Here is a 23,131-nt window from a genome sequence, read left to right as displayed (position 1 = left end):
GTCCACAAGAACCCACAAGCAGGACGTGGGCACAACAGCACCCTCCCACCCACGTTCCCCAGCAACCAGTTTATATAGACATCCTGCTTCTGATACAGAGCATCTCTACACCAGCCTAAAATCCCAGATTTAAAGCAGGGCTTTCTTCTTCCATTTTAAACGCAGGATCACAACGGACTCCCTTCACACGCACTTCCTTTCCCCCCTCCCCTTTCCCCCTCCTTCGCCCCCTTATCTGAGTCTTCCATATGTTTCATTGATCTCGCTCCTCTTCTTCCGGCTTCTCCTTTTTCACGGAGGGAACTCAAGCGGGTTATTTGATAGCTCATTATCTCCGATCTATTTAAAAATGGGATAAAGGTCATTTGGTGCTGGAGGCGCCCTGGAGGTTCACGGTGTCATCTAAAGGGCCAGCTGACTTGTCAGTGAGCAATCTCAATAGCAGGATAAAAGCTCCATGTGAAGAAGCCCACTGGCGGTAGCACACAGCCATCAGGACTAGTACCATTGATAGCCTTCTCCTCCAAGAATTTGTCCAATCCCCTTCTAAAGTCGTCCAAATCCCAGTTTTACTGTGTGCTATATGAGAAAGGCCGTGCTTCTGTCTGTCCTGAATCTGCCATCCATCAGCTTCACGGGAGGACCCCGCTGGGCTCCAGCATTAGGAGAGAGGGAGGAAAAGGTCTTCCTGTCCCCTTTCTCCACGCTGCGCATCATTTGCGCTCCTTATATTCTATTGGTGCAGGGTGCTGAACCTCTTTCAACCCGAGGGAGGGCCAAGTCCCCTTCCGGAGGGGCTCCTGGGATGGGCAGGGCCAAAAGTAGCCGGATGCTTCCGCTTAAAGCTCTTACCTCCGGCAACTAGGCCTTTGCAGAGGCCTTTCAACCATTTCTTTATTTATGGCATTTCCATGCTGCCCAACAGCTGAAGCGCTCTGAACAGAGGAGGAGCTGCACAAAAGCTGGGGAGCCACAAAAGGGGGCAAAGGGGCACAGCCCCCCACAGAACCCTTGAGGTCTGGATTTGGGACTGCAAGAGGGCCGGATCCCCTCCCCCCTGTAGGCCCCTTCCAACCCTACTATTCTATGATTCTTCAAGGCACAAATCTGAGGCCCAGGAATGCATCTTGCTTCAACACAGCGGAAGACTGATCTGGCCCCTGGGGCATGATCCACCAGGAAGTTCTCCTGCACATTGTCAATTGAAATTAATGGGAGCTGCTTGAGACTTGCACAGAACTTCCTCGTGGACCGTGGCCTAGGTGAATTAGTGTGGGGGGTGGGGGGAGAACTGGGTTTCCGGCCTCTGATCAGGTCAGGCCCGAAATAACTTCAGACCAACCTTGCAAAAGGGCGAGCATTTCTCTGCAGTTTTGACGAATGTGGGGATACTGATCTGGGCTAGTGACTGTGCTTTGAAACTGTATTCATCTGGCTTACAGTGCAACCCTATACGTCTAGTCAGACAAAGGTCCCATTAAGTTACATGGGGGTGACTCCCTGGAAAATACGCATAGGGGTGCAGCCTCAATTAATCTGGAGTGAAAGTTAATTTTGAGTAATTAGCACCAGCATCAGGCAGGCAAAGGGCCCCTGCCCCCCACCAATTCCTCCTTCACCTCCCGCCTCCTCCCCAGGAAAATGTGTTTTGTAGTTGCCAGAGATGACTCAGCCCTGCAGAGAGGGGTCCCCCGAATTTTAAGCAGGGGGCAGCGGCACTGCCAGCGCTCCCACCCAGCACAGCTCCGTCTCCCTGGCAGCGCAGCCTGCTCCGTGGAGGCAGGCGCTGCTTCACAGGTTTCCCAGTTTGCTGCCGCCACTGCCACCAGCAGCGCTCTGCTTCTAACGATCTCGGCTGCTCATTAGTGTGTGCAGCCATTCCTGCCTGCTTTACTTTGCACCCATGAGGATGCCTGGAGGAAGGACCTACTGCCTGATAGCAGTTATGCACGCAGGACTCTTGGGGGATATATGCAGTGGCGAAGGACGCAGCTGGAAAGCAGTGGCGTAGCAGTGGAGGGTCAGCGAGGAAGGGCGGATCCTGTTGCTGCTGCAGTCCCATCGGGGCTCAGTCCTGGCCATGAGATAGGTGCCTCTGATCCCCTGCAGAGCGTCTGATACAATGTAGTGGCGCGAGGAAGAACATGAGTGGCACATTGAGAAGCCCACGGTTAGGCTGTGAAATGATAGGAGGGGGCTGAACATAGCTCAGTGGCAGAGCGCGTCTTGCACAGAAGGCCCCTGGCTCGACCCCTGACAGCATCGCCAGGTAGGGCAGGAAAAACTCCGGCCGGAAACCCTGGGGGGCCACTGCTGCAGCTCACTGCCAGCACTCCTGGGCTAGATGGACCAAGGCTCTCACTCCGGAAGAGGCTGCTTCCTGTGCCCCTCACCGTCTCGGTGGCCTTTGGTGAGCCTCCACCCCCGTCTCAGCCCCCTCCCCGCTGCAAAACAGAAGAAAATGCTACTGGCCTTCTCTACAGGGCTGTTGTTTTCCTGAGGTGCTGTGTCAAAAACCAGAAAGAGGCTTGTGGCACCTCAGTGGCTGGTCGGTTTGTTGCGTTAAAAGCTTGGGGTGGACCGGAGCCCCCTTCGCCAAACAAGCTGCTGTCCTCAGCCGACAGTGGAGAACAGCCTTCCCCAACGCGATGCCCCTCGGGCGTGTTGGACTACAACTCCCAGCGTCCCCCGGTGGCTTAGGGTGGGCCGATCCACAGCCGCTGGCCAGGCAGCCGAGGAAGCCCCGGGGGGAGGCCGTCGGCCTCCCAATCCCAGCTGCTGGCGAATGCGCGGAACGGGGCGGGGACCGCAGCCCCCACGCTCGCGGCGGGCCTCCTGGAGAGGCGCGCCGGGCGCCGCGGGGAGCAGGGCGCCGGCCGACACGGGCCTTCGGCCGGACCCACCGGCTGGGCTCCGCCTATTGGCCCCTGCTGCCGCCCAGCAGCAGCAGCCGCTGACCGAGGCTGCCATCGAGCTGCCGGCGCAACCCAGGACCGCCCCTTGGCCAATCCCCGCCACCCAGCGCGCGCCTCCCGGGCCCCGCCCGCTCCCACGGGCTCGTTGCTTCGGCGGGCCTCGGCCTCGCGCCCGGCCCGCCGCTCCCCCACACCGCCTTGGCTGCATAGCCCACCGCGCGCGTGCGCCGGCAAAACAGCTCTTTGTTGACGCATGCGTCCCGCCTGTCCATGGGAATTGTAGTCCCTCCTCACCGGACGCCGCAGAGAAGGGCGGGGCTTGACGAGCCAAAGACTACAGCTCCCGTGAGGCCCCTCTCCCAGCCCCGTGCGTGGCGTGCGTCCGCATAGCGGCGCCATGGGTTCCGCCATCTTGGTTTCCTGGGTGACTGGGCCGGGCGGCTGGCAGCGGCCTGCCCGCGTGGGGGGCACCGCGATGCTGGCCTGCCTGATGAGCAGGCCTCTGCCGCTGGGTCTCACGCGCCTGCTCGGGGCCGGGACGAGACGCCTGCTGGCGGCGCGCGGAGCCTCGGCGCGGGAGCTGGACCGGGGAGGAGCCGCCGCGGCCGGGCCCGAGGAGCTGCGCTGCCCCGAGGAGGCCGCTAGGGGTCGCCGGGAGCCCGGCCTGCCGCGGCCCGGCGAGGAGCGGGCGGCCGCGTCGCCGCGCCGGCACGCGGCCTCCGGGGGGCGCGGCGAGCACGAGCGGCGGCCGCCCTGCGCGGCCGGCGGGGCGCCGGGCCCGCTGCGGCTGGGCGCGGCCGGCCGGGGCGGCTGGGCGCCGGCGCCGCCCCCCGCCCCCGACGGCGGCTGGCTGCCCAAGCTGCCCTGCCCGGAGCGGCCGCCCGCCGCCGCGCCCCGCGCCCCGCCGGGGGAGCCCGGCGGGCTGCGCCTGTGGCCCAACCCGGAGCACGCGGGCCGCCGCGCGCGCCGCCGCCGCCGCGCCGGCACCCCCGCCCTCGCCGCCGCGCTCGCCGCCGCCGGGCTGGCGCTGTGCTACGGCCGCGGCCACGCCTCCGCAGGTGACTGGCGCGGGTCGCCCGCGCGCCCCCGGCCTGCCCCCGGCGCGCCCGCCTCCCCGGGCCGAGGGCGGGCCCGCGCGCGCTGCTGGCGGGAGCCCGGGGCGGGGAGGCCTTCGGTGGGGCCCGAGCCGGGCCCCAGGCGGCGGCGCGAGCCCGGGCGCTGCCTTGCCCTGCCCCCGGGAGGCCTGGCCTTGCCCAGCCGCGCCAACGCCTGCGAGGGCCGGCCCCGGCCTGCCGCCTCCGGGTGTGTTGGGCTGCAGCGCCCATCGGCCCCAGCCGGGCCAGCGCAGCCGGAGGGCGGCAGGCCGGGGAAGGCCCGTGTGGGCTCACGGTGGCCAACCGGAGGCCCCTGGAAGGACCTCGGATGAGGCAGGGAGGAGGTGGCCGCCTCCGAGCGTGGCGCCTCCCGGCTTGGCTGGTAGGACTGAGGGCCACCAAGGGACCCTCCCCCCCGTGGGCCAGCCGGCCCCCTTTAGAGAAGCCCCTCAGCAACTGCATCTCGCGCGTGTGGACTTCCTAGCCAGTGGCATGGCCCTCGTCGGGCTTTGCTCTTCTTTCTTTCCGCCAGTCAGTGTCCCGGGGTGACTCTGAATTCTAGAGCTGTCCTTGCCTTTGCCTACTGTGGCGTGGCTGAGTGGCGCTGGACATGCGCGCTTCTTGAGGGTAGGGCTCCTGGTGGGAACTCTTGCACATCAGGAGCTAGCTGCCTTATCAACTTCCTAGAACCAGGACGCGCAAAGTGCCTGCCCTCTCCTGGAGCCGCACCACGCTCTGTGCCACAGACGTGGCATCTCCGCAGCCAATGCCATTCCGGCTCCTTTTCCTCCCCCCCCCTTGCATCATCCCACCTGTTGCAAAGGTCATGTTAGGTTTGCTGGGACGGAGCTGTGTGGAGAGCTGCTGCCAGTCACCATAGACTGTATTGGATAAAATGAACTGGGGTCTGACTCAGTAGAGCAGGGGTGCAGAGCCTCTGGCCTGGGGACCCGATCCAGCCTTGCAGAGTTCACCAGGCAGCCACACCCCTTTCCCCCCAGCCACAGATGGTTTGGTGTTTTCCCACCTGTTGTGCCATCTCCCCCCCACCCCCAGTTTGAAATGCACCTGGGAAAATGCTTCTGCTCATATATTGGTGAAGGGGGGAGGGATCCATGCTCTTGACAGCTATAGGGTCAGTCCCACAGCACATATCCGCCTCCCTTTTGTGGCGCACCTGCTGGAATCCGCGGGCCCGGTGGTGGTGAGAAGCAGAGGCATTGTTAGACTCGTGCCCTGCTCTTCTTCCGGCTTAGGTACATGACTCCCAAGGCAGTCCATCTCCCGCCAGGCTGTGCGCACGATGCCATGTGCCCTCCCTGGGCAATGTCTTTACAGGGCAATCAGCTGATGACAGACTTCCTTGAGAAATTAGTCTGGCGTTTAACCAACAAATTGATTAAGGTGGCTTTTTGAGGGTCCCAAAGATAGGCAAATTCTCCTGACCGTGAGGTATCTGCGGTTAAGTCCGTGTCAGTTTGCCGCCCATCATATTAGTTCTGCCATCTTTCATGTTTTCTTTTCCTCCAGATGGTAGAGCATTCACTGTTATGAGGTGGCACGAGAGCCAAAAGGGTTGCAAAAATAAATAAGTTCAAGGCCTATTAGCCCTGTGGTAGGTTTAAAAGATACATCGGTACTGGTTTCCGTGGCACACTGTCCACCTCTGGTTCTCACTGTGGGCAGAAAAGACACTATCAATACCCAAATGTGTCCCTGGCACCCCCACCCCACCAGTAGGGAAGACCTTCGTCCTTTTTCTCTGAAAGGCACATGGGGGGCTAGCTTTGAATATAAGCTGGAAAGGGAAAGGTTGGCTTGTCTGCACAGCAGGAATCCTGGCCAGGATATTGCCTTGCAGGGCCCCACTTATTCCTTGGTTGATTGCATTGATAAGCCACACTTCAGAGTAAAAATACCTACCGATTCAACAGCTTACTAGAGAAATGGGTACTGTTTAAGTGTGTCAACCCCTTGGCACTTTTGCCATTCTTGTTGGGGTCTGACCCGCTCAGGGGGCCATGCTGTGGCTCTGAGGCACAGCTGGTGTATCTTGGTCAGTTTCCATGGCCAGGCAGAGAAGATACTCCAGTGCAAATAACTGCAGTGGGTGGGCCTGCCTGGTGAACACACCCAGGCGCTGATCCTGGATGGGCCTGAGTCTGGTAGCTGGATTGGGTTGCTGGGATGCACCCGGGATCACCTTTGCGGGGAGGCAATTAATGGGCACCTCGAATAGGTACCTCCAGAGCCAGTCCTGGCAGAAAGTAGGAGCCTTCTATTAGGAAGGAAGGAAGACGGGCGCCTCTTTCTCCACATTTTGTGCCTGCGACATATCCCTCCGCTAACCTCTTGCTCACAGCGGTCCCTCTTCTTTGTCTCTCCCAGAAGATACTCTGCTGGAAGCTGCCCGGATCAACAGTATATCTGAAGTGGACAGGTGAGACACCCTTTAGGTCAGGGGTGCGTAATCTCAGCCCGTGGGCCAAATTCCATTTTGGAGAAGCTTTGAAGAAAAAATGGGGTGGGGGCAAAACACCAAAATACTCCAGCATATTTTAGCTTGAAGCTTTCCCTGCCAATGGCCGAGTAGCCAGACAGATGGGCGGCTAATAAATCAAATAAATAAAATGAAAAATAAATAAAAGTAAGTATGCCTGAGGGGAGGCATTTCAACCTTTAAGAATGTGGGGAAAGTGCACAAAAGCCGTGAAACCTCCCAATGAAAGGCGGGGGGGTGGGGGAAGGGGGGGCCTTCTGGGGAATCCCGGAGGGCTGTATTGAGTCCCTAGGCAGGCTGGATTTGGCCCGCGGCCTGAGGTTCTGCGCCCCTGCTTTAGTTACATTGCAAGCACTCTGAATTAGCCATGCCAGTTGTGTGAGGCATGCCTGTGGGATCACTGCTGGCTGTGTATACTCATCTCAAAAGGCAGGATGGAGTGTGTGTGTGTGTGTGTGTGTGTGTGTGTGTACAGAATTTCTCAGTGTTGGATCTGACTGATCACTGTGTGGAATTGTCCCTAGGACAGATTGGCTGGTCATGCTGTGGTGGGCTTTGCCTTCCCCTGAAGCTTATGGCTTGGCTTTTTGCTCCAGTTATTTACTTGTAGCTGGCTCTGATTTCTGTTGGCCCCCTTTTCTCCGACTTGTCGAATGCCACCCCCTTCCTCCTTCTCACATGCAGTTCCTTCTGGCTACCCTTTTTCCAGACAGACCCAGTGCTGCTGCTGCTGTCACCTTCCTGAGGCAAGGTCCCCCTGGCAGAAGGCACAGCAGCACACCCCTCAGAGAGATTGCAGGTGCAGTGGTAGCTCTCCAGTATCACCGTCTCCAGCTCCACATAGCTTCATATGTGACATAGCTGGTCCAAGCCACTCAGCTGCTTATGGAAGAGCTGTGGCTCAGTGCAGGGGGCCCTGCTTGGCATGCAGAAGGTCCCAGGTTCAATCCCTGGCATGTCCAAGTAGGGCTGGAAAGGATCCTTGTGCTAAAACAGTGGCTAGAATTGGCGGGGGTGGGGTGTCACTTCCATCTTGCGCAGTCTACATTTTGTTTTCTTTTTTTACGTGGAATCCCCATCATCCACCAATGTGTTGTAAATTTCCAAAGCAAGCGTGCCTGCTCAGAATCTCTTTGGTAGTCCTGATCACGTTCTCTTGCTTCCGAACATAGGGGGCTCCTTGCTGAAAGGATCTGATCGAGGTCCTGCACTCTTTGCAAGGATCCAAGCAACCAGCAGGCACAAGGTGGCCCTCCAGAAATGGGCCAGCGGTCCACCAACAGGGTAATACCAAACAGCTACCTGGGCCAGAAGGGAGGCTGAGAGAGGCTCCCATTTCATGATCAGATGTTGAAGTTCAGCATGAAGCCCCCTAAGTGTGAGTGTTTGGGGAGAGCAAGAAGGCGTGATCTCCACGCACTGTGGAGAGCAGCCTTTTGTGTCCCTTGTGCTGTCCGGTGTCTTCCACTGCCCAGCAACTGGGCTCCCTCCATGCGTTTCTCTAAGCCTCTCCACTCCTCTCTCTCATTCATGAGCCCCTGAACCTGTTCTCAGCCTCCTGGCCACGGCCACAGGCATCTCTCAGGAAACAGCCTCCTTATGGCGCAGCTGAGGTCTGGCCTGCATCACAGCTACTGATGGGCAGTGCACTGGCCCTTGGCAGTAATTGCAGGAAGCAGCATTATCTCTGAGTCAGCCCAGGTCCCTTGGCCTCCCACCCCAAATGCTCTGGCTTTTAACTTTCCCAGCTGGCACTTTTAGTGCGGTTGACAGACTGGCATGCCATTTCTCTTGAGATTGGAGTGGGGGGGGATCTCATTCTGTAGCTGTTGCTGACTTCTTTACAAAACCAAGGACACCTCCCAAGAAGAAGGGAGAACGTTTCCTAATGCATCCGCCACCCTCGCTGTTAAACAGTCACATATTGGGAGGGGAAGCAGCGTTTAACTGGCTGCCAGGAACAGAAGCTTTTGTTGTGGCCAAAAGTTCAAGTTTCCAGCTTCCTCTTCCTCCACCTGTCAGGGGGGTGAAGCAGTGGGCCCAGCTTGCAGACGCTGAGCACAAACTCAAACATGCCCTTTGGGCTCCAGCTTTTAAGCAGAAGCAACCCGGAGTCGCTCACCCAGAACTCATGGGATCGGCAGCTTGAATAGAAAGCCCATATGTCTGGGGGGGTAGTGGGGGAAGAAGCAGAGTGCCTGTGCTGCAACAGGAGATGCCCCAAGACAAGCGACTCGCTGGGTCGTCTGCCTTCACTCTGAATGGGGGGTGGGGGGTGTTATCAGGAGGCAGAAGCGCAGCTCTGCCTGAGATGCAGCCCTTTCAGCCGGCTGCCAGTACAGCATTTTGAACACCTTGTAAGTGGCCCGTCGCCAGAACGCTTCCTCTGGGTGTTGGGGGACTGTCTCTCTGTTGAGTAGCATTGATTTGGTGAGGTGAAACCCCCGATGGGGAGAGGCATGGGCCAGGCAGTGGGCTAGCCCTGCTTGAGGGCGGGAAGCCACTCCCGCTTCCATTCTCTCTCTTCCATAGACCACCTAGAGCCCCTGGGAGGCTTTGTCCAGTTGCCTTCTCGCGTGGTCTCGCTCACTCCCTTGCGTCATCGGGAGCTCTCTGCCCCGCAGACCCTGTTCTCCAATGCGGAGGGGAGATGAGCCCCTCCCGTTTAACCACGCCCAGTGAGGGAGACCTACCAGCCTAGTTTGTTCATTGAGTAGATGGCGGGGGGGATTTGCCCTTCCATAGAGTGGGATTGCGTGGGTTGGTCTGTGAGGGGCAGGCATCATCATTTGTAGAGTGCTCTGGAATAGCCAAAGCATTGCACGTACAGTACCCTGTTGCAACCATTGCAACCATCCTGTAAGGTAGATTGGTACTGTTATTTCCATCTTGCGGATGGAGTGGTGGTGGACCGAGGCTGTGCGGGTGTGGCTTACAGCCACTGAAGCAAATCATGGCAGAGGTGGGATTCAGCCCAAGGACCCCTTGATTCATAGTGCGTGCCCTTAGCTGTGTAGCTGCACCAGCTCTCATGGGGGCGGGCCTTCCTCCCTCCCTTCTTAGAGAGGGTTTGGACTTTACAACTATTTGGTCTATTCTCGTTTATTTCATCAAAGCCCAAATCAGAGCTTCCCCCGATGTGTGGAACCCAGAGCCTGCCTGGGGTTGCCTGCCTCCTGTTCATACAGGGGTCCTTGTGCAACATGGCCCTCTGCATTGCGAAGTTCATCATTGGCATGACCTTGAAGAGCAGGTCTCGCTGTACCACTGCAATTTACAGTGCAGCGAAGGGTGTTCAAGCAGAAATTTTGCCTTCCTGTCGGAATCAGTGCCACGTGCAGGTGGAGCTGGCCCTGTGCCATTCTCCTCCCCACCTTCCCCCCGCCCTATACCAGATGCTCCTGGGAAGCCCACAAGCAGGGCATGGAGCCAAGGGTCTTTCCCCATTGTTTGCCCCCCAGCAAGTGGTATTCTGAGGTGCTTCTGAGCATGGACGCTCCAGGTTGCTCCTGAATTTGTTCCATCCCCTTTTGAAGCTGGCTAAACTAGGGGCCACACCCTCTGGTACTGAGGTCGGGAAGTTAACTCTTGATTACATTGTCTGGCAGGGAACCTCCTTTTGCCCTTTTTGAACCTGCAGCTGATCAGTTTCATTGGTGACCCTGAGATCTAATACTATATGAGGTAGAAAAATCTCTCCATGCCATTCATAATTTCATAAGCCTCTATCATGCCTCCCCCTCCGGTCATATTTTTCTTAACTAAAAGTCCCCATGTGCTTTAGCCTTTCCTTGTAGGAAAGGCAGTTCAGCTCCCCCTGATAATTTTGGTTACGCGTTCCTACACCTTTTCCATCTCTGCTTTTTAGACGGGGTAGCTGGAACTGTACGCAGTATTCCATATGCGGGTGCGCCGTTGCTTAGCATAAAGGTATCTTGATACTGCCCATTTTATTTTCAGTTCTTTCCCTAATAATCCTAGCAAAGAATTTGCCTCCACCCGCCCCCCCCGCACACACCCTGAGTTAATGTTTTCACTGAGCAAGGTGGCCCACCCGCAAGATCTTTTTTTCCTGTTACGGAACTGCCAGCTCATTCCTCATCACAGTAATTCAGAGTCTGGGTTTGTTTGTTTGTTTTTGCACAGGCAGGCATCGCTTTACCTTTGCTTACATTGAACCACGTTGGCCATTTGGTGACCCATTTGCCCAGTTTGGAGAGATCCTCTTGGAGCTCTTCACAACCAGCTTTGGAAGCAGTGGTGTTGCGACAGCGGGAGGAGACTGAGGTGATGCAGTGAGGAAGGGCTTGAGAGAAGCAGACCTCTAGTAGGCCATGAGGAATCTACCAACCCTTTCTCCTCCTCCCTCTTGCCCCAGAGGAATTCTACTAGAGTCAGGTCCTGAGCATTTATGCAAATGGAGTTCCAAGCGCAAGACTCTGCGAGTCTCCAGTGCTCTTCGTTCTGTCAGAGCTGTGGACATGTGATTGTAAACACTGACACAATCATTAAATAGATTTAGGGTGCAATCCTTTGCATATTTAGATATGCAAAAAGCTCTACAACTCCCAGCATGCCCCAGCCAGCCATGTTGGCTGGGACATGCTGGGAATTGTAGGGCTTTTCTGTCTAAGCATACATAGGATTGTGCCCTTAATCTTTCGCTTGCAGATTCCTGATTCTAGAGTTTGTGTTGCTGCTCTACGTGTGTGTGTGTGTGTGTGTGTGTGTGTGTGGTTCTGCGAGTCTTTGGATGCCATTTAACTGAGCTCCTTGGGCCTTATTTGGTTAAAATGTGGATAAACATCCTTAAAGATTGATCAGAGAATTTTATTTAATTAGCAATAAAATACCCCTGCTGGTAAATACATTTGGTTGTCTAGGAGCTGAGCAGTGGTCGTCGCTTTATTGATTTGTTGTGATTAAATCAGGCTGGGAATATATTAATGATGATCACAAGTGCCCCGAACATAAAGTTCAGCCGTTTCACAAAGCTGCTAAGTTGCTCAGCACCAACGCGCTGATTTTAAAAAATGCCCCTAATTGAAATGTCGATGCAAGTTGTGCTCCTCGATGGTGTGGCGGTTGTCCTCCATTTGTGCTTTCTCAGTTCATCATTCTAGAGAGCCTTAAGCAATTTATGTTCCATTTCCATACATGGACCCTGTCTTCTCACGTGGTTTCTCTTGCTATTGGTGATAGGGGAGGGTTTGTGGTTGCATCTTGCTGTGGTGAACAACAAAACCTATCCTGGAACATCTTCTAAAGCATAGCTGATCCTGTCCCAGTCTTTGCAAGCTTCTCCACCCCCAACCCCCAGGCTGGGCTGTTCCCCCACTCCCACCCCTTTCCCCAGGTTTGTGCTGTTACGACCCTTCCTCTTCTTTTTGGGGATCAGTCAGTTGCCATAGGTGAACAACTTGCTGGTAGGGGAAGGATGTGAAGGAAGCACTTTCTAGTTTCCTAGCAACAGCAGTTGGTACTCATTGGGTAGCCAAGTTGGTCAAAGCAAAACCACATGGGTTCCTGTTCTGCATTCATTTCTGATAGCGGCTTCTCTGAAGACAGGCTGTTTGGTGGGAGCTGGAACTTTGGAATTGACCTGATAAATCTTTAGGCACCCATCGGAAATGGTTGCTGATCTTGTTCCATGTGTTAGGACCCATTGTCCTCGTTGCTGGTTGTCAGGCTCCCTTGTCAGCAGGCACAAAGTCACAGTTTCTGCTGGGGGGAAGGCAAAGCATGGACGTGTGGCTGAGAAGTCTGGGCCACAGCTGGCCTGAAAGGAAAAACATAGGGATGCACGAAAGTCACTTACCTGGTCTCGCAGCTTGCTTCGCGGTGGGGGGGAGGCGCTTTGCTGCTCCCCCTGAAGTTCAGGCCAGGGGGGGGGGGGGGAGGCTTCCCTCATCGCCCGGCCGAAATTCAGGCTGGGGAGAAGCGCCCCGTCTCCCCGGCCGCGAACTTCAAAAGAAAAAAAAAACAACAACGCCCCTGTGATAGGCTACGTAACGATTAACGTAGCCTATCACGGCTAGATTTGCAAAGTCAGCCGTGATAGGCTACGTTAATCATTACGTAGCCTATCACAGGGGCGTTTTTTGGGGTTTTTTACTTTTCTTGTAATGGTGGCGGCGGCAGCCGGTCAAAAGACCGGCTGCCGCCCCCGCCCCTGACGAAGACCTGCCAAACCGCCGCCGGGAGGGACATTCGTGAAAGGTAAGTCCCATCCCGGGGGGGGGGGGGGCAGGGGGGCGGAGAATTTCTCCCCGAACAACCTTCGGAGGACCGAATGTGTTGGCACTCGGCCCCCCGAAGTTTCGTGGAGAAATTCTCCCCCATCCCTAGAAAAACGGGGGCAGCTCAAGGACACATCGCATGCTTTGCATGCAGTCACCTGCATCTTGGCTGGCAAGGCTGGGGAGGGCCATGCACTGGCTTGGCGTCCTTCGATGCCGAGGGTTCCTGGCACGAGCCGTTAGACGCCCCAGCCTTGCTACCCAAGATGTTCTGCCCTTTTCTTCTTAACAGCTTCTGCAGTCCCTGACTGGAGATAACAACAGGGAGTCTTCCACACACACTCCTCCCAGCAGGGGTGGGGAGGGGCCTCTCCACCACCTAGGGGGCAGGTGGCCCAGCCTGGTTCGGGCAAGCTTGGCCCATGAGCTGGAGATTCCCCATCTCTGTTTTAACCTCAGCAGTTTGCTTTCTGGGAAATGTCTGTTTTGTGACTGGCCGAGGCAGCCATTTTGTGAATGGGCAAGCCCCCTGCATGGTGGCCATTTTATGAGAGTACCCATGGCACTCTCCCAAAATTCCAGATGCGCCCACTGTCCCAAAAGGGTTGGGGACCGCTGCGCTATGCCAATGCGGTGTTTGAGGTTATAGATCTGATCTCAGGATGCCAAGCCTTGGAGAAGTGGATAGGAACCATTTAGCTGCAGTATCTGCAGTTGCCTCCATTTCCCTCCCCTTCCTCTTATTGTTCCCTGGTGTCTATTTTTAGATTGTAAGCCACTTGGAGCATGGATCTGTCAAACCATTCTTTGTAAAGATGCCACAGATGGCACTATAGAAATAATAAATACATTTTAAAACATGAATTTCCAGGGCAGAGACTTTCCACAAGAACAGATATTCTTTTTCATCCCTTTCTTATGTATGTATTTATTCGAAATATTTCTATACTGCTTCTCATTTGCGCAACTCCCAAAATGGTTTACAACAGCACAATAAAACACCCCCCCCCCCCCAACAATCCAGTATTAGGGAAAATTTTGAACAGCTTGTGGTGGGAGGAAAAGAAACATTTTCAATAAACCCCTAAAACACACCAGCATTGAGGCTTGGCGTTCTGCAGAGGGGAGATCATGCCACGGGGCGGGCACCACCGTCTCCTTGTCACCACCAGACAAATCCGTAGGCTGCGGCACAGACCTCCCCTGAAGGTTGCAGTGGCCTAGGAAGCCAGTATAGCGGAGACATCCCTGAAGGTAACTTGGTCCCAAATAGTTATTATTAATAATGCCTTAATGGAGAGAGATAGTTCAAGGCATTTCAAAACGGTTGGGAAATACAGGCACGAGGGGTTAGTGAAGAGCCAAGAAGGTAGGACTGGGCTGGGGTGCAAGCTGGATTCTTTCTCTTTTTCCACTGGGAGTACCAGGGGGACAGACAGACAGACATCATGCAAGGAAAGCAGGAAGGATGGTTGGGAGAGAATTGTGAGAGAGGCTCAGAATGTTTCTCTTTTTGGAGATGTGATCACCAAAAAGATAAATGAGCCATGGCTGTGTATTACCAGTATGTGCATGTGGCAGAGGGCTGTACTCAGTAGCAGCAGCCCCTACCAGCACCCCCTCCCCCCAGCGTGATCTCACGTAGCTGAACTTTGCAAGCTAAAAAGAAGGGGGAAATTCAGTAAAATTTACCGAAGGGAGAGAGAAAAGAAATGATTTCATTCATAATCTGAAATAGAGGATACTATCAAAATATTTCAAGAAATATTCTCTCTCACTGATATATTGAAACATTCTGTTCATAAGAATAAGAAAGTTGTTTCTTTTCATGCAGTTTTAACCATATTTATGCATTTGCGATGTAATTACTAACTTTCATCTTGCTTGCATCTGTTTTGTTTGTAACTAATAAAAGTTTTTTAACACAAAAAGTCGAGGGCTTTTGCATCTGAATATGTGCATGAGCCTTGAAAATGTTGTAAATGTGTAAAATAAGATTAAACACACATGCTTCTTCTTGCATTAACCATTATTAAGTTTTATAGATGTGCAAGGATCACTGCTGTATCAGTATTTTAGCCAAATACATGCTGAAAATGTTATCCCTGTGGTCCTACACTGTTGTTGTTGTTGTTGTTGTTCAGTCGTTCAGTCGTGTCCGACTCTTCGTGACCCCATGGACCATAGCACGCCAGGCCTTCCTGTCCTGCGCTCTCTCCCGGAGCGTGCTCAAGTTCATATTCATTGCATCCGTGATGCCATCTAGCCATCTCATCCTCTGCCGTCCCCTTCTCCTTTTGCCTTCAGTCTTTCCCAGCATCAGGGTCTTTTCCAGGGAGTTTTCTCTTCGCATTAGGTGGCCAAAATATTGGAGCTTCAGCTTCATTATCTGTCCTTCCAATGAGCACTCAGGGTTGATTTCCTTTAGGATGGACTGATTTGACCTCCTTGCAGTCCAGGGGACTCGTAAGAGTCTTCTCCAGCACCACAGTTCGAAAGCATCAATTCTTCGGCGCTCAGCCTTCCTTATAGTCCAGCTCTCACAGCCATACATTACTACTGGGAAAACCATAGCTTTGATTAGACGGACCTTTGTCGGCAAGGTGATGTCTCTGCTTCTTACTATGCTGTCTAGGTTGACCATAGCTTTCCTCGCAAGGAGCAAGCGTCTTTTAATTTCATGGCTACAGTCACCGTCTGCGGTGATCTTGGAACCCAAGAAAGTAAAATCTGTCACTGCTTCCATTTCTTCCCCTTCCATATGCCAGGAAGTGATGGGGCCAGATGCCATGATCTTCGTTTTTTTAATGTTGAGTTTCAAACCAGCTTTTGCACTCTCTTCTTTCACCCTCAACAAGAGGCTCTTTAGATCCTCTTCGCTTTCTGCCATTAGGGTGGTATCGTCTGCATATCGGAGGTTGTTGATAATTCTCCCGGCAATCTTAATTCCGACCTCTGATTCATCCAACCCGGCATTTCTCATGATGTACTCTGCATATAAGTTAAATAAGCAGGGTGACAATATGCAGCCTTGTCGTACTCCTTTCCCAATTTTGAACCAATCGGTTGTTCCATGTCTGGTTCTTACTGTTGCTTCTTGACCCTCGTACAGGTTTCTCAGGAGACAGGTAAGGTGGTCTGGTACTCCCATCACTTTAAGAATTTGCCACAGTTTGTTGTGATCCACACAATCAAAGGCTTTAGCGTAGTCAATGAAGCAGAAATAGACGTTTTTCTGGAATTCTCTTGCTTTCTCCATGATGCAGCGAATGTTGGCGATTTGATCTCTAGTTCCTCTGCCTCTTCGAAACCCAGCTTGTACTTCCGGTAATTCTCGGTTCGCATACTGCTGAAGCCTAGCTTGTAGGATTTTGAGCATCACCTTGCTGGCATGTGAAATGAGCGCAATTGTGCGGTAGTTTGAACACTCTTTGGCGTTGCCCTTCTTTGGAATTGGAATGTAAACTGACCTTTTCCAGTCTTGTGGCCACTGTTGAGTGTTCCAGATTTGTTGGCATATTGAATGCAGCACTTTAACAGCATCATCTTTTAGGATTTTAAATAGCTCGGCTGGAATACTGTCATCTCCGCTAGCTTTGTTGTTACTAATGCTTCCTAAGGCCCACTTGACTTCACTCTCTAGGATGTCCGGCTCAAGTTCAATGACCGCACTATCATGGCTATCAGGGACATTCAGCTCTTTCCTGTATAGTTCTTCTGTGTATTCTTGCCACCTCTTCTTAATCTCATCTGCTTCTGTTAGGTCCCTGCCTTCTTTGTCCTTTATCATGCCCGTCTTTGCACAAAACGTTCCCTTGAGATCTCCAATTTTCTTGAAGAGATCTCTAGTCTTTCCCATTCTGTTGTTTTCCTCGATTTCTTTGCATTGTTCATTTAAGAAGGCCTTCTTGTCTCTCCTTGCTATTCTCTGGAACTCTGCATTCAGTTGGGTATATCTTCCCCTTTCTCCCTTGCTTTTCGCTTCCCTTCTTTCGTGAGCTACTTGTAAAGCCTCATCAGACAGCCACTTGGCTTTCTTGCATTTCTTTTTCTTTGGGATGGATTTCGTTGCTGCCTCCTGAACAATGTTACGGACCTCCGTCCATAGTTCCTCAGGCACTCTGTCTATCAGGTCTAATCCCTGAAATCTATTCCTCACCTCCACTGTATATTCATCAGGGATATGATTTAGGTCATACCTGAACGGTTTAGTGGTTTTCCCGACTTTCTTCAATTTAAGCCGAAATTTTGCAAGAAGCAGCTCATGATCTGAGCCACAGTCAGCTCCAGGTCTTGTTTTTACTGACTGTATGGAGCTTCTCCATCTTTGGCTGCAAAGGACATAATCAATCTGATTTCGATATTGACCATCTGGTGATGTCCATGTGTAGAGTCGCCTCTTGTGCTGTTGGAAAAGAGTGTTTGCTATGATCAGCATGTTCTCTTGGCAAAACTCTATTAGCTTTTGTCCTGCTTCATTTTGTACACCAAGGCCATGCTTGCCTGTTATCCCGGTGATTTCTTGACTTCCTACTTTAGCATTCCAATCCCCTATGATGAAGAGGACATCTTTTTTTGGTGTTAGTTCTAGAAGGCGTTGTAGGTCTTCATAGAACCGATCAACCTCAGCTTCTTCGGCCTCAGTGGTTGGGGCATAGACTTGAATTACTGTGATGTTGAATGGTTTGCCTTGGATTCGTACTGAGATCATTCTATCATTTTTAAGATTGTACCCCAGTACTGCTTTTCCCACCCTTTTGTTGACTATGAGTGCTACTCCATTTCTTCTAAGGGATTCTTGCCCACAATAGTAGATATGATAGTCACCTGAATTAAATTCGCCCATGCCTGTCCATTTGAGTTCGCTGATTCCCAAGATGTCGATGTTCAATCTTGCCATCTCATGTTTGACCACCTCCAGCTTACCTTGATTCATTGATCTGACATTCCAGGTTCCTAAACAATATTGTTCTTTACAGCATCGGATTTTCTTTTCACCACCAGACACATCCACAGCTGAGTGTCCTTTCGGGTTTGGCCCAGCCGCTTCACTCTTTCTGGAGCTACTTGGAAATACCCTCTGCTCTTCCCCAGTAGCATATTGGACACCTTCCGACCTGAGGGGCTCATCTTCCGGCGTCATCTCGTTTAGCCTTGTGATACATTCCATGGGGTTTTCTTGGCAGGAATACTGGAGTGGGTTGCCATTTCCTTCTCCAGTGGACCACATTTTGTCAGAACTCTCTGCCATGACCTGTCCGTCTTGGGTGGCCCTTCACGGCATAGCTTATGGCTTCATTGAGTTACGCAAGCCCCTTCGCCACAACAAGGCAGTGATCCATGAAGGGGATCAATGGCTACTATGCATGATGGTATTTGCTACCTCCTACACTGTGCGTGTGTGCATAAAAATTACATACATAAAGATTCATAGAATAGTAGGATTGGAAGGGGCCTATAAGACCATTGAGTCCAGCCCCCTGCTCAAGGCAGGAATCCAACTCAGACTTACGATTCAGACATCATAACGGTATAAAAAGCATTGAAACAGGCAGAAAGCTGACCTTTCGTACGGGTAGAGTCCAAGATGCACTGATAATGCCTGAAAATAGGATGTTCTTTATACATCTTTCTCTCAGAAGAGGGAAAGGACGAGAGTCCCCAGATAAAGTACTTCCACACCACCAAGAAAGCTGAAATGTGGCATGCACATAGCTCAAGTCATCCTTTTTGTTGGGAAAAAATCTGAAAAGGATTTACACCTAGTGGTGAAAACCTGGGGCATAAAGTTTTGCCTCATAATAGAGGCCAGACTGGAGCAGAATGTTGAGCCCTGGGAAATCTGTTGCTGCTTCCCACACTCGATTTGTGCTTGGACTCAGTGGGAAGGGGCATCCAGTAGCAGCCAGGAAAGTATGACTCTGCTTGCAGAAGGCAAGCTGTCACTGCTTGTAAACTATAAAGACACTTGGATTTCCTGCTTCAAGCAGGAGGTTGGATTAGATGGCCTGCAAGATGAGGGATCTCCAACTGGATGGTTCTGTGGTTGGGCTTTGCAGACATGGGGGCACGCGGGAAGTATTGGAAGGGCTTCCACAGCAGATGGAGGTCAGAAGTTCGGCCCATGTGTTGTTCAGGATATCCTGTTTACTTTCAAAGTCAGAAAACTCAGTATGTGAGTCTCCTGCCTGAGCATCACGTCATGATGTCTATAGAATCCGTACAGTGTAATATGGCCTTCCCCTACCGGGCTCCCTGCAGATGTGTTGGACTGCAACTCCTATCACTGCCAGCCAGCATGGCTGTGCTGGCTGAGAATTATAGGAGTTGCAGGTCAGCACATCTGGAGGGCATCAGCTCGGGGGAGGCTGAAGTAATGAATACCTTTTGGCAGTGTGGCTGTTTCTTTAAGGAAAAGAAGCAGCAATTGGCATCGTTGTGATGGGAAGCTGCCTATTCCCGAGTCACACCCTTGATCCATCGAGCCCAGTACTGCCAGCACTGAATGGCAGCAGCGGGTCTCCAGGCTTTCAGGCAGGAGAGTTTTCCCTGCCCTACCAGGAGATGCTGGGGGTTGGACGTGAGGCCTCCTGCATGCATAGCATGTGCTCTACTGCTGAGTGCTGTGGCTGGTACAATAAGAGCAGAGGCCAGCAGGATAGAGCAGTGCAGCCTGAATGAATGTGTACAGCACAGTCCTCCGCACACTGATGTGGCAGTAAGCCTTGTTGAAGTCAGGGGGTCGAGTAAACTTGGGTAGGGTTGCTCTGACAATGGGTAATGAGATGCGGACCAAGAAGACTAGACCTGGATAGGCAGCCTGGTGCCATCCAGATGTTTTGGACAACAACTCCCTTAAGCCCCAGCCACCATGGCCAACAGCCAGGGATTGTGGGAGTTGTAGTTTAAACATCTGGAGAGCACCAGGTTGCCTACTCTTGCTAGAGACAGCCAGGCAGGGGGAGGGACCTTTGCAGAGCTTCCAGATGGAGCAGTGGTGTTGGTTCGTGCTGTGGGCTATGCTGCTTTGTGCAAGACTCATCCAGCTGCAAGGCGCTCTCTTGTTACTACTGTAAACACAGCCCCATCTGCCCAGTTGACACCCAGTGTGGCCTTCCAGCACGCCGATGCAGCTTCACTGGGGTTAGCCTGTCACTCTCAACATGCTCCTTACTTTTTTTGTGGACAAGAAAAATGTGTTTAGTTTCAGCAGTGATCTGGGATGATGGGCCGCCCTTCTGAATGGGCAGCATCTGGCGATGACACAGAAGCCAGAATGGGGCTAAACTGGAGTTCTCTTCCTGGCAGAGGATCCTTGCCCCACAACCTATAAACCTGAATAGTCCAGTCCCTCCTCTTTCTCCCCCTGCCCCCAGTATTTGCCTAAAAATATTCTTAATATTGTTGAAACCTGGCTCTGGGAAGCAGAACCTGTTATGCATTCCTGTATTTACATCGTTGAATTATATATAAATAAATTACACTGTTATTATTGTGTGTGTGTGTGTTGTGCCATAAGTGTCTGTGGCCCTTTGCAGAGTTACAGATGGGTTCCTGACCCAAGGAGCTGATAGTTTAAAATTCAACTGTGGAAGGAAAGAAGCTGGGGACAAATATGTTCATGTTCTGTTATACATACATAAGCTTGGTTTCACTGTGTATGTGTGGGTGGGGTATCTTCTTGATCCTGTTGTATGCACGTTTTTAGTGAAAACATTTAACCGTTCCATCACACAATCATGGTTAAACAGTACCTGGTGTAGCTCAATGCCTAAGAGATTAGTGGGCCGGTTCACACGTGTCAGTAAACCATGGTTCAGTGCTATGTTGATGAGCCAGAATGAGCCCCAAACTAACAGTAGTCAGTGGCTAAACAAGCCAGTTGCAATCCATGGCTTCAGAAACGGGCTTCTTTAACTAGAGTGTCTTTTAAAGCAGTATTGCTGATTCAGATGTAACACTACACCAGGATTCTTTAAAAGTCAAACTAAACTGCCAAAGTTCGCCATGCACTGGCTGTGAGGGAGGAGGAAAGGGTAGGGGGAGTGCGCAAGCCCGATTCTTTGCCCAGGCTCTTTCAGGCTCGTCAACATAGCACTGAACATTTGGCGTTACATGGAAACCAGCACATAGACTCACTGGGCTAATGGGCATGTGGTGTGTCTGTCTTTTTGTTCAGATTGTTGCAGGAAGGAGCCAGTGTGAATGCCCGGCACAAACTTGGCTGGACAGCTCTGATGGTAGCAGCTATAAACCGAAATTCAAGGTAAGTGCTATTTATGTTTCCCTCTGCCACCTTTTTGCCAGTGCTCTCAGGGCAGTTTCCAATTTGAAATATTAAAACAAAACAACTGATAAAACGAGGCAGGGACCTTTTTTGGCTCGTGTGGTCTCCTAAAGTGCTTGTCCTCCATTCATATTCTCTCTCTCTCTCTCTCTCTCACTCACTCATGCATACAGACTCATAAACGGAGTGGGCTTTGCATGCTCCTTGCCCAGGCGAGCAGCGGGTGAAGCTCCCGCTGCTGCCATCTTGTGGCATGGCTCCTCAGGGTGCTGGCTTCGTCTAGCTCTGGCTTTGTCTGCCCCCACCTTCCTGGACTGGGGAGGGTGAGCGGTGGATGAAGCCCTCTGAGCCGAGGCCTCAAGGCGCGACTCCTGGAGGTGTCAGCTCAGATCCAAGGCCAGGGGCTGTGGTTTCGGGAAAGGGGTGGACTGGCAGAGAACAGGGTCAATTGGCATGGCTGGTGTGTAGCAATCCAAAGGCACAGTGCTTCTGACTGCCCCGCTTCCAACCCCCACCCCTTCAGCAGAGTGAGATCCCCCTGGGCAAGAGAAGGAGCGGTCGCGCTGCTCTGGGCATCCTGCTGGTGCCGAGGCGCTTCTTGAGGAACTGTCAGAGAAGCCCAGAGTTGGAAGGCGCCTCAGAGGTCACCTAGTGACCATCCTGCTGCCAGCTCCAGAAATCCACTGCAGCAACCCTATGTGGTTCCAGCCCAGTCTATCTTAAGGAGAGCTTCCAACAACTCCAGGGATGCCACTCAACGAGGTCAGCCTCAGTAGGCCTTCTATCTGTCCTATCAGCTAGGACAGCCAGGCTGGTGAGGCCTAGGGAGAGGGCCTTTTCTGTGGTGGCCCCCACTCTATGGAACTCCCTCCCTAATGACCTCCGCCATGCCCCCTCTTTGATGAGCTTCCGCCAGGCTTTAAAAACCTGGCTGTTCAGGCAGGCATTTGGGGTGGGTTACAGTTTTTTAGAGCAGTGTTGTTTTGGTATGTTGTTTTGTTCAGTTGATTATGTAAAATCGTTGTATTTCCTGTTGTTATTGGGATTGTACGCTGCCTAGATGGGCAGCTAATAAATCTAATAGATAATAATAATAATAAATAACAGCACCCATGATAGGTGGCCATCCAGCCTCTGCTCAAAGACCTCGAGAGAATCGTAGAGATGGAAGGGACCATCTTCCAGCAGAATCGCTTTAGTTAGAGATTGTAGAGCTGGTGTAGGTAGGTGCCAGGGATAAGGTGTGGAGGCAGTTTTGAGGCAATGGGCTACAACTGGGATGGGGGTGTTTCAGCATGGGGGGAAATCCAAGAGTGGCCATTGTAAGGCATCTAGTCAGTTACCAAGGTTATTATGGCAGACTTGACTTCTTTCTATTCCAGTTTCTAGCCACCCATTACAAATGTTGTAACAACACATTACAAAGCCAGGTATATTTGACAAGATGAATCAGCCAGTTAAAATAAGAAAGAGTGTGGATGGAAAAGGATCGAAATTCCCACCGATCTGCTTAACCTTAGTGTTTGTGATCCCTGCCAACTGTCCAGACTTTGGAATGCACCTCCAGGCTCCAGCTCTTGTGAGCTTTGGCAGAGAGGCATGTCGCACCTGTGAAGCACCTGCTAGATCTCTCCCTTGACGTGCCCTTGATGCCTGGACCTGGTGAACATGTGGCACTGTTCATCACAATGCTTCTTAACCTTCACAGTCCCAAGGATCGCACGCCCCAGGTTGGATTTGATTCCACAAACGACCGTGCCTTCAGGCCTCTTCTACAGCCGCCAAATGGAGGGGAGGGTCCAGCAAGCCAGCCTTTGCCCCCTGAGCCTGTGATCGAGAGAAGATCCATGCAGACGGAGGGAAGCACCCTCCAGCCTCCACCGCAGCTGATGGCAGGGCTAAATGTAGTGGCAAGCTGCTTTCCAGTGGAAACTGCGAGGCTTCCCTTTCACTGCGTGGAAGAAGCGTTCCTGGCTCTTTAGCACTTCCTTCTGTGGCTTTGAGTGTGGTCTCAGGGGCCTTCTGTTTAAGAGGATTTTCCTGGCCCGTAGTATTAGAGCAGTGGTCGGCAATGTGGTGCCCATGGACACTAGTGC

At 52.6% G+C, this 23,131-nt stretch overlaps 1 protein-coding gene across 3 annotated transcripts in view; it reads left to right on the top strand.

Annotated features, from left to right (window-relative positions):
* The first annotated feature begins 3,316 nt into the window (after positions 1-3,316).
* Positions 3,317-23,131, top strand: part of CLPB (ClpB family mitochondrial disaggregase) — a 106,987-nt gene continuing 87,172 nt past the window's right edge. The window contains exons 1-3 of one of the 3 annotated variants that reach the window (XR_014788922.1): positions 3,317-3,973; positions 6,398-6,449; positions 20,928-21,014. Coding sequence is in view for 2 of the 3 variants with exons in the window: in XM_084842315.1 (XP_084698441.1) it covers positions 3,391-3,973; positions 6,398-6,449; positions 20,928-21,014 (722 nt within the window). In the remaining variant the exon portion in view is untranslated. Of the gene's footprint in view, positions 4,392-6,397; positions 6,450-20,927; positions 21,015-23,131 lie in introns of all 3 variants that reach the window. The other 2 variants (XM_084842315.1, XM_084842316.1) reach the window with 2 other exon arrangements.

The sequence above is a fragment of the Heloderma suspectum genome, chromosome 3 (genome assembly GCF_057233095.1).
Source record: "Heloderma suspectum isolate Gila_16-S chromosome 3, 16-S_ref, whole genome shotgun sequence".
Taxonomy (NCBI): domain Eukaryota; kingdom Metazoa; phylum Chordata; class Lepidosauria; order Squamata; family Helodermatidae; genus Heloderma; species Heloderma suspectum.
Note: the sequence above shows the minus strand (reverse complement) of the source record. Positions and strands in the feature narration are given on the sequence as shown.